General features: G+C 49.2%; 1 protein-coding gene across 1 annotated transcript; it reads left to right on the forward strand.

The window, feature by feature from the left end:
• Positions 1–2,898: 2,898 nt before the first annotated feature.
• Klf4 (KLF transcription factor 4) lies at positions 2,899–7,992 on the forward strand. The gene is made up of 5 exons (XM_063261234.1): positions 2,899–3,473; positions 3,593–3,713; positions 4,249–5,236; positions 5,326–5,490; positions 6,903–7,992. The coding sequence occupies exons 1-5, from the start codon at positions 3,469–3,471 to the stop codon at positions 7,076–7,078; spliced, it is 1,455 nt and encodes a 484-aa protein (XP_063117304.1). The 5' UTR covers positions 2,899–3,468; the 3' UTR covers positions 7,079–7,992.
• Positions 7,993–14,703: the final 6,711 nt, after the last annotated feature.

A 14,703-nucleotide genomic window follows, 5' to 3' on the forward strand; every position in this document is an offset into this window, starting at 1 on the left:
AAGCTGACAAAATTTTTGCTGCCCTGTAGAATTTGCAGGCACCCCCCCAGTTATGTATTAGTGGGGATTGCATTTCAAAGTCATTTGGATACTTAAAACCATTCCTTGCTTTGGCCTTTATGAAAGAAAAACAAAAAAAGCAGCTTTTGCTGAGACGTGCAGCAGACAACCAGGCCAAGGTACAGCGCAGCTCTCCTGGGTGCTCTATGTGCCCAGACCCATGATGGGTGCTGCGTCCTTCCCCGAAACATTCACATTCACACTGTCTCTTCAGTCTCTCACACCCGTCCAGGCTCTGAGTTAATCCCCCAGCACTCAGGGCTTGCACTGCATCTCTGCCAACTCATGTAGTTTATCCTGGAAAAAAATTGTTTTATAACTCCAAGGACATTAATAATTAACTTCCATACCACAAAACTTGTAATATCAGTTTGCTGAAATAAAGTCACCAGTATTTAATTCTTCTTGAAAGAGTGTCTTCCATTATTATTATTTTAGAGTACAATTTAGTCATCAAAGGTTTACTCAGCCTGATGTTTATAAATTACACAGGGCAGGGATTTAACTCTTCTGGCCCTACCTGTTCTGAAGACAGGGAGGGTCACAGCCTCCTTGTCACATCAGGCACCTGCTTTGAAAGGAGATGAGATGGCAGCTCCAAGTTCCTTACCTCTGGGGTAAGAAGGAGAAATTCCCCTTCATGATGCAATCAGAAGAATAACCAGATAGTTGCCTTACACAAAGAGGCGCTGGCTTTTATCCTTCAGAAGGCTGACTGGAAACTTCTTTTTCAACTGAGATTCAGAATCTTGTCTTGATTATGTGATGTAATAATAGTGGCTTTCCAATTCATCTGTGCAGTATATATTTTTTAAATTGTGGTAGTTAGGTTATTTTTCTGAGGAGGAAAGGGCTAATGCCTCAGATCAATAAAAACTAGTCCTGCCTTTCGCATTTACATTCCGTGCAAGACAGCTGCCAGTCAAGTACTCAGTCAAGTTCATCGCGGTTTGGGGACCTTGGCCTTAATGGGAATGTGGCCATCTTTCCTCGGAGCCCCAAGTGGTTTCTGGCTTAACAAGGAAAGGGTCCGGAAAGATAGCAGGTGTTTTCCCTTTCGGTTTCTCCGTTTGAAAGGGAAGAATTTTCAGAGTCCTAAGTACTGTAGTGTAGTTGGCCAGCTCCTCTGGGGACGGGACTGAACCCCTAGAGGCCACACGAGGAAGGGCCTCGGTATCCCTGCCAAGGCACGCCCCCTCACCCCAGCCACAAGCCAGAGGATGGCTGTCACCCTCCAGGGCGTCAGGCTCTCCGGATCTTACAGGGATTCCTGCCGTTGGCAGAATGGGCCGACTCGATTCATTCGGGGCGAAATACATTCCAAGAATGCTTCTGTGGTCGGTGAGGAGTGGAAAACTCAGGGATAACAAATATTCTGAGGCAACCCGATAGCACCAGGATTGCAGGATTCAAACAGGTGACAAACGACAAGTACGTGGCAAGCCGAGCTCCGGGGGGGCGTGCTCACTAAGGCTCCCCAGCCGCCCTGTCCCCTTCCTGCCCCGCCTGTCACGCCGTGAGCCGCTGCAGTCGCTGATGAGGGGCTCGGCCCGGAGAGTGCGGGTGGAGCTCGAATCCAAAGTAAACACCTCGCAAACCTACGCTCGGCGAGAGATACTGAACACCACACTCACGTTTAAAAACAAAACCAACCCAAACCAAAAAAAAAATACTGTTTGCAGAGATGAGGGCGAAAACATTTCCCGGCTGGAAAATTACTGATCGCAGACTAAGGGGGAGAGGGGGTGGGGAGGCAGCGTTGTGAGAGTGAAACTACGACCTCCCCTTCCCGTCCCCCTCCCAGGGGGCAAGGACGGCCGCCGGGTGTGCTCTTTTGGAAACTGAGGTCCCACCGCGTCGCTGCATTTCTGGCACCTGGCCACTTCGCAACCAAGTCTGTGTGCTCGTCAGGCCCCGAACCTGAGCAGACGCGAGCGCGCTGTCTTTTGACCCCAGCCTCGCCATTTCACCTCTTTATGACTCAGTGTTCTCATCCGTAAAGTGGAAAGGAGAGAGCGTAGCTCGTAAAGCGCTTTGAGCTGCTGCTTGAAAGCTGTCCCCGCGCCTCGCCGCCCCCCTTCACCCCCACCACCCTCCTCGTACACCCCGAGCCCTTTCACTCCTTCTCGCAGCTTTAAATCTGAAAAGCCGGAACCCCGGGTCCCACTCCGGCCTTCCGCGGCCGCCGACGCGCGGCTCTCGCCTGCAGTCCTCGCGGGCTCCCACTGCCCGCCATCCAGCACCGCCCCCCGGCGCCCGTCCCGGTCCCCACCCCCACCCGCCGAGGCCCCGAGCCAGGCCCAGCCCGGCGTGCGTACGCGAGGGGGGCGGGCTGCATGAGTCACGCGGATAATCGCGCTCTTCTCAGCGCGCAGATGGCGCGGCGAGCGCGTACGCGGACGGGGTGGGGGGCGCGCGGCCTCCCTCCCCGCCCCCGCCAGCCTCCTCTGCTTTGGGCTTCGAACGCGCAGAACCGACTGTGGTGGCACGGCGGGCCGAGTCGCGCGGCGACCCAACCTGTGCCCGCTTCCCCGCGCCGCGCGGTCGCCGCCACCGCCGCCGGCGACAGCCAGGCTCCAGCCCGCCAGCTGCCGGCTGGCGTCACGGCTCGCCCCGGCCCCGCCCGCGCCCCTCCTTCTCCCCCGCCCCCACGTGCGCCCAGTTTGTTTATTTAGCTGCCATGGCAACGCGCGGGGGGCGGGGAGAAGAAAGGGAGGGGCGGGGCCTGGCGACGGACCCCGCGCGCGGCTGGTCGGTCGGAGGCGGGGAAGAACTAGCAAGAAGTTATAAGTAAGAAGCGCGCTGCGGCCGCCGGCAGTTCCCCCGCCGGAGACAGCGAGCGCGGCTGCGGGCGCGCGGGGAGCAGAGGCGGTGGCGGGCGGCGGCGGCCCCGGGAGCCGCCGAGTGCCCCTCCCCGCCCCACCGGCCCCCACCCACCCAGCCGCCCGCGGCCCGCGCAGCCCCCGGGACTCCGCGCCCTGCGCCTCCGCCCAGCTCGCAGCTCCGCGCCGCCGCGGCCCTTCTCACCTGGCGGCGCCGCCCGCCCACCGCCCCGGCCACAGCCCCTGCGCCCACGACGACAGCCGCAGCGACCGCGACAGCGGTGGGGGACGCTGCTGAGTCGAAGAGAACGCAGCCTGGCCACCGGACTACTTAACTCGCCTTGCTAATCGTCTATTTTTATAAGAGTTTACAACTTTTCTAAGAACTTTTGTATACAAAGGAACTTTTTTTAAAAAAAGAGAGACGTCTCCAGTTTATATTTAACCCAAAGAAGAAGGATCTTAGGCATTTTCGGGTTTGGGGTTTTTGACTTTTCTAAGGTTTTATTTTTTTCCCTTCGTTAATTTTGGGGTTCGGGTACCCCCGCTGCTTCGGCCTCCGAAGAGCTTCTGGGCCCCCAGATTAATGAGGTAGGTGAGATGCGGAGCATCGGGGACAGCGAGGGGTGCGGACCGGCGGGACAGCCCGGCGCGCTGGCCCACAGCTGCCCCTCACTCCTGCCTCCCTGTGCGCCCTGCCCGGCCCTCAGGCAGCCACCTGGCGAGTCTGACATGGCTGTCAGCGACGCGCTGCTCCCGTCCTTCTCCACGTTCGCGTCCGGCCCGGCGGGAAGGGAGAAGACACTGCGTCCAGCAGGTGCCCCGAATAACGTGAGTGTCGCGCAGGGGCCTCGGGAGCGGCTGGTTGGGTTTCTGCGAGCTGGGGTGGGGACGGGCGGGACCCGCGGGTCACTTGGAACCACCGGGCGCAGGGAAGGGGCGGTCACCACCCCAACTCTGCAGCCCTCCCGGGACGGCTCCGGGTCCCTGCTTCAACTGTGTGCGCGCGTCCGTGCCCTGCGGTGCTGCCAGCGCGTCCAGCGGGGTCCTGACACGTCCCCGGGCGCGCTGGCAGTAGGATGGGCGCTCGCGGCTCCCCGGGCGGTAGGCGGCTAAATCCCGAGACACCGGCTGGGCCCGAGTGTTTAGCGAGTAGGCGGCCAGAGGCGAAGGCGTACGGGAGAGCTCGTGCCCCAGTTCCCCGGGCGGCGGGTTCGTCCCGGTGTTGGCCCAGAGTGCAGCGCTGGCACCGGAGTGCCCGGGAGCGTTCTGCGTGCCCAGCGCCCATGTCGAGGTGCGGGCGCGAACCAGTGTGTTGACGACCGGGGCCGACCGCTCAAGCCTCTCCCTCGCCCTGTCCCCACAGCGCTGGCGGGAGGAGCTCTCCCACATGAAGCGACTTAACCCAGGGCTTCCCGGCCGCCCCTACGACCTGGCGGCGGCGACCGTGGCCACGGACCTGGACGGTGGCGCAGGCGCGGCGTGCAGCGGTAGCAATCCACCCCACCTACCCCGGAGAGAGTCGGAGGAATTCAACGATCTCCTGGACCTGGAGTTTATTCTCTCCAACTCGTTGTCTCATCAAGAGTCAGTGGCCGCCACCGTGTCCTCGTCGGCGTCGGCCTCCTCCTCGTCCTCCCCGTCGAGCAGCGGTCCCGCCAGCGCGCCCTCCACCTGCAGTTTCAGCTACCCGATGCGGGGCGGCGGCGACTCGGGCGTGGCTCCGGGCGGCACCGGCGGCGGCCTCCTGTACGGCCGGGAGTCGGCGGCGCCCCCTTCCACGACTCCCTTCAACCTGGCGGATATCAACGACGTGAGCCCCTCGGGCGGCTTCGTGGCCGAGCTCCTGCGGCCGGAGCTGGAGCCCGTGTACATTCCGCCGCAGCAGCCGCCGCCAGGTGGCGGGCTAATGGGCAAGTTTGTGCTGAAGGCGTCGCTGAGCGCCCCTGGAAGCGAGTATGGCAGTCCGTCGGTCATCAGTGTTAGCAAAGGCAGCCCGGACTGCAGCCACCCGGTGGTGGTGGCGCCCTACAACGGCGGACCGCCGCGCATGTGTGCCAAGATCAAGCAAGAGGCGGTGTCCTCCTGCACGGTCGGCCGGCCTCTGGAGGCCCACTTGGGCGCTGGACCGCCGCTCAGCAACGGGCACCGGCCAAGTGCCCACGATTTCTCCATGGGGCGGCAGCTCCCGAGCAGGACTAACCCGACCCTGGGTCCCGAGGAACTGCTGAGCAACAGGGACTGTCACCCTGCCCTGCCGCTTCCCCCAGGATTCCATCCCCATCCGGGACCCAACTACCCACCCTTCCTGCCCGACCAAATGCAGCCGCAAGTCCCACCGATTCACTACCAAGGTCAGTCTGGGGGATTGCTAGCTGGGCTGGGGGGCCCTGCGTGTTTCTCCGGCTCGGAATGATGTTGACTCCACCTTCTTCACCCTTAGAGCTTATGCCACCCGGTTCCTGCCTGCCAGAGGAGCCCAAGCCAAAGAGGGGAAGAAGGTCGTGGCCCCGGAAAAGGACAGCCACCCATACTTGTGATTATGCTGGCTGCGGCAAAACCTATACAAAGAGTTCTCATCTCAAGGCACACCTGCGAACCCACACAGGTAGGGAGGGGGCACAGCAGGGTTAGAACGAGGGGAGCTGGTGTCCCTGTACTCACAGGCTGGACTCCTGGGGCGCCCTTGGGTGCTGCGGTGTATCTGCTTCATCTCTAGATCAGGGGAGAGGGCAGCACAGCGGCGCCTACCTTTTTGCCCAGGAGCCTTTTGCTTGATGGATGATATCTGCTTGAATGTGCAGTTTTGCTAGGCCTTTAAAATGCAGGGAGGTTCCCAGACATATGTGGGCCTCTGTTCTAAGTTGGGCAAAGCTGTCCCACTGTGATCAAGAAGTTATACTGTGAAACATAAGGATTTTTAAATTCAGTTCTTATTTTCTGGGTTATTTTCACAGATTGGCTTCTTTCCAGATTTATCCTCCCATTCTACTATTTGTAGTTTTAGTCCTTAATTTTTAGTTTTTGTGGTGCTGGAGATTGAACTCTGGGCCTTTGCATTGAGCCACATCCCAGCGCCTTTATATTTATTTTTAGACAGGGTCTTGCTAAGTCACTGAGTTTCCCAGGCTGGGCTCAAACTTGTAATCCTCCTGCCTCAGGCTTCCAGAGTGCAGGGCTTATAGGTGTGTGTCGCCACACCCTGCTAGATTTTGAATTTCAAGAAATAAATGTTTATGGTTGCTGAAGAGGTTCTGTTTTAAGACTGTCACTAAATTTCCAAGTCACTGCAACTAGGTACAAAGGTACTTGCTTTCACTAAAGTAACAGATGTGTGATAAGTTTATAGCAACCTGTGACTTTTTTGTTTCTTTTTTGAGACGGGGTCTCACTATGCAGTTCAGGCTGGCCTTGAGCGCACTTTGTGGCCCAGGCTAGTCTCAAAGCTGGAGCAGTAATTCTCCTGCTTCTGCCTTTCTAGTACTGGGATTATAGTGGGCTGTGTACCTGTGATTTTTTTTTTGATTAATTATAATGGGATTTTTTTCCCTTGTCCTGGGCGTGGCAGCACAACACCTATAATCCCAGCGCTGGGGAGGCTGAGGCAGGAGAGTCAGGCCAGTCAGGCCAATTTGGAGCTACATGAGTTCCCTGACAACCTGAACTAAATAAAGCCTGTCTCAAGGAACTAAAAAAATCATTCTATATCTGTGTGTGTAACACACATACATACATATATATATATAGTTTGGTTAAGTGGTTGATTTGGGGAAGAAGATGCCATCAGTCATAATTTGTGCATTTGTTTATACCTAAACATAAGAACAAATCCTTAAAAGTCATAATGTTCTTATTGTGTGGTCTGAGATTTAATATGACCCTTCAGTGGCATAGACATAACTGGGTTGTTTCAAAAGGGAGGTGCACAGGGAGTTTGTTTAAATACTGGGCCTCGGTTTTGAGCGGGCCGGGTTCTCTGTATGAAGGCTTCAGCAGCTCCTTTTCCTTTTCCTCTCGCAGGTGAGAAACCTTACCACTGTGACTGGGATGGCTGTGGGTGGAAATTCGCCCGCTCCGATGAACTGACCAGGCACTACCGCAAACACACGGGCCACCGCCCCTTCCAGTGCCAGAAGTGTGACCGGGCCTTTTCCAGGTCGGACCACCTCGCCTTACACATGAAGAGGCACTTTTAAACCCCAGAGTGGACGCGACCCGCACTGCCAGGAGAGAATTCAGTATTTTTGTCAAAAACCTTTTACACTGTCTTCCCACTCGCGAGGAGCCCAGCTGGCAAGCACTACAATCATGGTCAAGTTCCCAAAGAGTCAGCTTGTGAGTGGATAATCAGGAGAAAGGAGCTATCCGAAAGACAAATCCAAATCAAAGAACAGATGGGGTCTGTGACTGGATCTTCTACCATTCCAATTCCAAATCCGACTTGAACATACCCAGACTTAGGAAACGCCATGGGAGAGACTGGAAGTTGTGGATATCAGGGTATAAATTAGATCCATGCTTGGGGAGGGCGGGAAGACCAAGATTTTCTTGAGTTGTGTCTCGATGCAATATAAGTCTAAAGATCACCTTGTACTCTCTTTGACTTCTAAAAGCCATTAGTATGTTAGAAGAAGAGAAAGAAATTCAGGTACAGAAAAATGTGTTTTAATAGCCTACATGATGGTGCTTGGTGAGTCTTGGTTCTAAAGGTACCAAATGAGGAAGCCAAAGTTCTTCTCAAACTGCTGCATACTTTGACAAGGAAAATCTATTTTTGCCTTCCGATCTACATTTATGACCTAAGTCAGGTAAATATACCTGGTTTACTTCTTTAACATTTTTATGCAGACAGTCTGTTATGCACTGTGGTTTCAGATGTGCAATAATTTGTACAATGGATTATTCCCAAATATGCCTTAAACAGGACAAATGTGTTTTTTCTATATAGTTCCTTGCCTTAATAAATATGTAATATAAATTTAAGCAAACTTCTATTTTGTATATTTGTAAACTACGAAGTAAAGAAATGAACATTTTGTGGAGTTTGTATTTTGCATACTCAAGGTGAGAAATAAGTTTTAAATAAACCTATAATATTTTATCTGAATAATGATTTCATTGTTTTTTGTTCTAGAAAAACATAACAAAACTTTAAACACAGTTTAAACACACTTGAGGTGCAGGGCATGTGGAAAGAAAGCCCTAAAAAGCCAAGTTCATCTCAACACAAGCTATAAAAGGCTTGTTTTTTTAAGCTACTTGGTTTTATAATAAGTACTATCACAGCTGAGAGTTTCAACTATTGGAAATTATAAAATTGTGAAAACATCTGGTCCAGGTTTACCCCTTACAAATGTCCATAAACCGACATGGAAGTGGTTTCCTTACCTGAGTGGGATTTTGCAGGTAGAAACAGCGCAGTGCTCAGTTTGCTTGGTTTCACTATGAGAGCTCGCCCCAGTAACCTTACGCATTCCCATTTTGCATTTTTAAAAATCCATGGTTTGTCTTTAATTAAAAATAAATGAAAATATAAAGGGTTCTCTGTGGAGGTCTGGCCTTGTACTTCCCACAAAATTTGAGTAACAAAAGAGCCTTCTCCAGGAGGGGAACACAGTTCCACAGTGCCCTCCTGAGGATTCCAGGATACATATATGCAGCCTGTGCTTACCCCCGGAGAAGTCCAAGTTTCTAGCAGATTATTTTGAAACTTTATCTCTGTGGCTAAAGACAAGGACCAGACAGACAGGAACAAAATTAAAAATGACTCAAATTCAGGGATGGGGTGTTGGTGGAGCTCCGTAGCAGAGTGCACGGAGCATTGTTAGCCTGGGCCGCGCCCCCCCCACCTGTCTCCCCGAAATGCTCAAACTTAGGAAACTAAATCATAGGCTGAGTTTGTAGCACTTGTTTTTGACGTTATTTTAAGTTTAAAACCATTATTAAAATCTAGAGATGGGGGCCCAAGAGATTGCAGTAGAATGATCGGTGTTACCTGGCGTTCGTGACACTTGTTGATATTCACAGTGGTGGTGTGGGTGACTAACCAGACTGGCAAGGGGACAGGTGCTGACTGGCATTTTCTTTAGAGTGCTTATTAACTACCTTTATAGCTAGTGCTCACAAACGTGTGTGCATCTTAGTACATTTTATAAATGGGATTTAAAACAAATTTGTGAGAGGCTCGTGGTGGCACAAACACAAAATATTTTCTTTGGCTTTAAAGAGTCCAGCATGACTGGAAAACATGGCATGTGTCTGCTTAAAAGAAAACAGGTGCATCAGCAGGATGGAATTTTATGTGGCCAAGAACGTATTCAAAGCATATTTAATGACATGGAAAAATGCTCATGGTATGTTAAGTGGAAAAAGCAGGATATAAGACTAGAAGCAGCAGGACTCCAATTGCGTGTGTTTTAAGTGTGTATACGTACTGGATGAGAGAAACAGGAAATTAAGGGAAAAGACTAGAAGGAAACACCAAGGTATTGATACTAATTTTCTCAGTTTGGATTTTCCCCTTGCCTGGTTTCCAGATATTATAAAATAAGTATAACACCACCGTGGAGAGCAGCACTGAGCCATGGGATGATGTGGACGGCTGTTTTTGGGAGATTGGGAGACACTGTGGCGGCCATTGTTGGCTTCCCTCTGTCTGGTCTTGAGGACCTGGGGTGCCTTCATCATCCTGTTCTGATCAGTTTAGAACTGCCTTGTTTGGTATGAATTCACTGTGTGTGGGGATGTGGACAGCTATCTGGAAGAGAACAAGGGACAGTGAAGGTCTCTGGTGGTCTTGCTTTGAGGTCTGTGTTTCTTGAATTGTTTTCTTGTGTTCTGTTTTGTTGTATTTAATTTTGCCCTCTTTGAAATAAAAAACAGAAAAGAAAAAATATTCGTACAGCACTGAATAATTAAAAAAATAAGTATAATAAGTATGGAAGCAGCTTTTTCAAAGAAAAAATACTTAAATTTTATTTTTAAAAGAGCAATTACAACTGTCAATAAAACACGTACAGGCTAACATTTCCTCTTACATTGGGATTGTTCTTACTGTTCTCCATTCTTATTCAGTGCCTCCTTGTATGTACGATGGTGGCATCTTGACTAACTGCCTGCTATCCAATACAGAGGAAACTTCTTGAATAAACTCTCAAGGCACTTTAAAGGTGCTCCTGTTTATCTGATGTCATACTGCAACATTTCTATGCATCCTTTTTTTCTAAACCAAAAAAGAGAGCTTCATTGTCCAGGATGAATGGGAAAGGTCTCCCAAAAATGTAACAGGACACTTTTCGACCTGCGCTTGTAGCTCGACTATTTGCCCTCGTATTAACCAGTTCTGTGCTGCTCCTCTGGGCACTGTCATTACGCTGTCACAGAGCCATTTACACTATAATAAAGACTACCTAATCATTGAGGTGCCTGCTTATTATATTTTCCTTATGACACTTAATTTTATATGTCCTAGATTTCAGCTCAAGTGTGTACACACAAAGGATTAATGGTTCTTCCTGCACGTCAACAGATTTTCAGTTCACCTCTATGTCTGGCTAAATCTCCTTTCTACCTAAAGACATATTTGCCTCTTGCAATCCTGTTTTGGTTTATAAAAGCAAAACGTACTTTCACCATCTCAAGTAGGATGGTTGGGGGAATAAGTCCTTCCCTTTCAGCAGTTACTCTGGTTAAAATTAAGTAGGATTGCTGTGAATTTCACAGCAGCCTAGGTTATCTACTGAGTTCAAGGCCAAAATAATCTACATAGTGAGAGCCTGTCTCAAAAACAAAACAAAAAACATTTATTCTCTTAGAAACATGCAATAGTATTCGATAGGTCAAATTAACAATTTTTACATACAAATTTTCATATAAAGAAGCCCAAGAGATGTACTCTGTATGTTAGAAAAGCAAATCTCCAGGACAAATATTAACACCAGCAGTGGTGATACCTGTTGTACATTAAGTATCTGAATTATCTATAAATAAAATGGATTTGAAAAAAAAGTGTCTGAATTTAGCAGCCTGGTCACTGCCTGTTCTATTCTGTGTTCTGACTTCTCACACCACGAGCAGCACAACACATGCAAAGATGGATTTTATAATCACGTACAGATACAAATTCTCTACAGTGAATGTGGTCATTATGTATGTCTAAGTAGTACCAATAAATTTAAATTTTTAACAAAGATAGACTTACAGACCAGATACCCTGCACCCCCCACACACCTCCATCCAGTCCTAGGCACTGTCTGGTCCCACACAAAACCTTTCATGTCTCCATTTTTGTTATTTTATTTATTATGTATTATATATTTTATGTATTTATTTTAGTTGTGTATTTTCTTAGCACTTTCTACAGGCTATTGTACATGGACATGCTTTTATAGGGCTAAACTGAAGCCGTGTCTGCCTCCTAAAGGTTGTTTATGAAACTATCATTCATTGTTCCCCAGCAGACTCATTCAATAATATTTTCTATAAAGCCACCCCGACCGTCTGCATACTGTAGGCTGTGGAATGTACCGCAGAATTTTCTATCCATGAAAATAAAAAAGTTGTCAAAATCGCAGTGCTGTATAAAAAAAAGTTTTTCTTTTTTATGTGAAACAATGGAGATCAGAGATGAACCCAACTTTTGGAAGACTTTACTGTAAACAAAAGAACAAATGTTAAGTAAGTTTGTCACCATCACTTGTGGAAGGAGTCCATTCTTAAATCTTGAAATACCCTATTCCTCTAATGCCCTGGCCACAGTCAAAACAAAGAAGCTAAGGCTACAATGTTAGCAGAAACTGAATCTTTTAGATTGTTGCAAGAACTGCTGCAGCCCTAGGCAGGGCGGCGAAGCAGAGGGTCAAGCCCATCGCGCAGGCTGCTGTTCCGCAACTCTGTACTTCCGGAGTCCCTCATTTAATTGTTTTCCATCCAGGCCTTGAAACAGTATCACATTTTTGAATTGCTTTAGCCTTTACACCTAGATGAATCAGCATGTTGCAATAGGTACGCCCAAGTATCCCTCTCTACTTGTCCTTAAAGGAAAAGAAGGAAACAATTTAATAGCAACAAAAAGTAAATCCTCTTAGGCGATTTCTTTGAGATCTCATCTGAGTTCACCTAAAAGAACAGTTTTGATTGGTGCAACTCAATAATTATAATGCTACACCTGTGTGAGGACCGTTTGTTCTTTCACACGTCTTCATATCTGTGTTACCTGTTATCATATAAGTAGAGCAGGAAACCAGCGAGGTATCTGCCAGGTGTGATGAAGTTGCTTTTTATGCAGCATTATGTGGGTTATTGATAGGCAGTAAGGAGGTAGGATAGAGCCCCTGATGGAGGTTTATAAACATCTAGTTAAACCCACTAGAGCGAGCAGTCAAACCGACTCAGTCCACTGCCCCCAAGGCCAGGAGACTGAGTGGGTTACCGTTCCCATTTTGCTTATATCATCTGAATCAGCAGTCACACAGGACCAGCCGCCATGACACAGTGGCCAAATCTCCACGAAAGATGACCGATGCACTCTGGTGCTCTATCACATACTTCTTAAAAGCCTTTAGAGTGGAGAACAACTTTACAGAGAAATTGAAGGAGTCCTGGACCCATTTGCTAAAAGCCTGAGAGGTAAATAAGTTGGTGTATACCATAAAAGCAGTGTCTCAGGTACAATTAAGAAGGCACTCTCTCACCAGGGACAGGGACTCTCTTATTCAGGTTTTTTTTTTTTTTTTTGGCTAGAAGTTAATAATCCTTAGTTCTGCACAGTGCTGTGAGCTTTGTGAAGTGTTTACATTCTTCACTACCTTGAATTTACAGATGGGGGTGGCATTTTCTTCTCTCATGTCCATTATACAGATGAAGAAACTGAGGTTCCCTTTTAGACCCATTTCCACCATTGTTTGTTCATTTTGTTACCTGGAATTGAACTCAGGATCTTGCACTTGCCAGGCAGGCATTTATGCCGATGAGCTCTATCTCTGGCCTTCACCATTGTTTATTGTTTTGTTGTTGTTGTTCATTCATTTGTTTTTGAGAAAGGATCTTGTTCTGTAGTCCATGCTGCCCTCAAATTCACTATAGAGTCTAGGCTGGCCTCAAACTCACAATCCTCCTGCCTCATCCTCCCAAGTGCTGGGATCACAGGCGTGCGACGCCACACCTAGCTTGTTTTGTTTCCATTTCTCATTCTTTCTGACATACGCAAAGCACTTTTAGTACTTTTTTGTCTTCAGTCCTCTGGGCAGGTAGGACTAGGGCAAAGCACATGCACACAGCTGAGAAGGGTTTGCTAACATCCGGGAAACCTGCCTAGAGACATCTGTCCCCATGTTAGTGTGCCCTTTCCTTCGTCTAGGAAGGCGGAGAAACTGCGTTCCTGCGCTGTTTCTTCAGCTGCTCGTGAAACCATGACGTGGCTCATTGAGCCAAGAACACAATCTCTGTTTTTAGTTCTGAGAACTACAGTGGAAGAGAAGGCTCTTGCTCTGGGCCAGCCCACAGGTAGCCATCACAGTTATGCCTTCCGGTGCCCCCTCCTCTCCCTGTTCGCCTCATGACCCCTGGTGTCCACCGGGTGCAGATTTCACAGGGTCACTCTTGCTGTGACCTGCCGCTATGTGTCCAGGTCCTCTGCAGTCGCTGCTGAGGTCAGCTGGCCACGCCAACGTCTCTCCCACCACCCCCAAGTTCCACTTCGCCTGTGAGCCTTTGCTTGCAGGGTTGGTCTCCCCTAACAAGAGCCTCTGTGTCCCTCAGAGGCTCTCTTTTATAGACGCCTCCGCAACACTCGTTCTAGATCTTTCCTTGGACACCAATCCTTCCGTGCTAGAGGCCTTGTGGGTCTGTATCCTTCAACAGAAAGTAACTTCTGGACTATGCTGAGAGCTTTCCTTTTTTGCCTCTGAATACCCAGTTACTGGACTCAGTTGAATAAAATTAATCATTAATTGAATATTTAACAAAAAACCTAGCATCTCTCTTTAGAGGAGTCTTCCTTGTTTGTTCAGTTTGAGATATAGTCTCACTATGTGGCTCAGGCTGATCCTGAACTTGCTATGTAACCCAGGCTGGCCTTGAATTTGGGATCCTCCTGCCTCAGCTACCTGAGTGTGAGACTACCAGGCAGGCCCCACCATACCCAGCTGAAGATTTTTCCTTTTTTTTTTTTTGTATTTTTTCCTTTTTATCGGTTTCGGGGATCGAACTCATGACTGCCTGTTTTTAAGGCAGGCGCTTATGCTGCTGAGCTAAATCCTCAGCCCCCTGAAGATTTTTCCTTCCAGGTGATTCTCTGCTTTGGTTCTGGGAAGTTTCATTCACAAAAAGGGTTTGTTGTGTTTTCGGGGATGCAGGTGATGTCAGCTGATAATGTCAGGAGATGGCTGGGCACCTTCAGGAACTCAAGCTTGAGGAAAAGGGAGATTTTTTTTTTTTAAAATGCTTTTCCTTAGATGATCCCTTGTACTCCTTTTCAAAGGAAAAGCTATGTGTGCTAAGAATAGATAACAAACAAAACTTTAAAAATTGTGCTGCAAAAGTTTAAGAAGGGCCTTTTCCCTGTAGGCTCCTGGGTTGGCGCTCAGCCACATGGGAAGAGCCAGCTTTTGTGTCTATGAAGTTTCCACAGGGCTTGCTGCTCTTCAAGTTGGAGACCACTTGTGCTGCTTGGAAGAGAGTAGTAGCCTCACTTCTGCCTAAACAAAGTCACTGTAGAAAAGAGTGCATGGCCAGACATGGTGGTGCATGTCTGAAATCTTAGTTCTTGGGAGGCTGAAGCAGGAGAGTTAGTGTAAGTTTGAGGCCAGCCTGGGCTACATAG

This window comes from Cavia porcellus, unplaced genomic scaffold, assembly GCF_034190915.1.
Source record: "Cavia porcellus strain 051 isolate PalLab524CR breed Dunkin Hartley unplaced genomic scaffold, mCavPor4.1 scaffold_1, whole genome shotgun sequence".
NCBI lineage: Eukaryota > Metazoa > Chordata > Mammalia > Rodentia > Caviidae > Cavia > Cavia porcellus.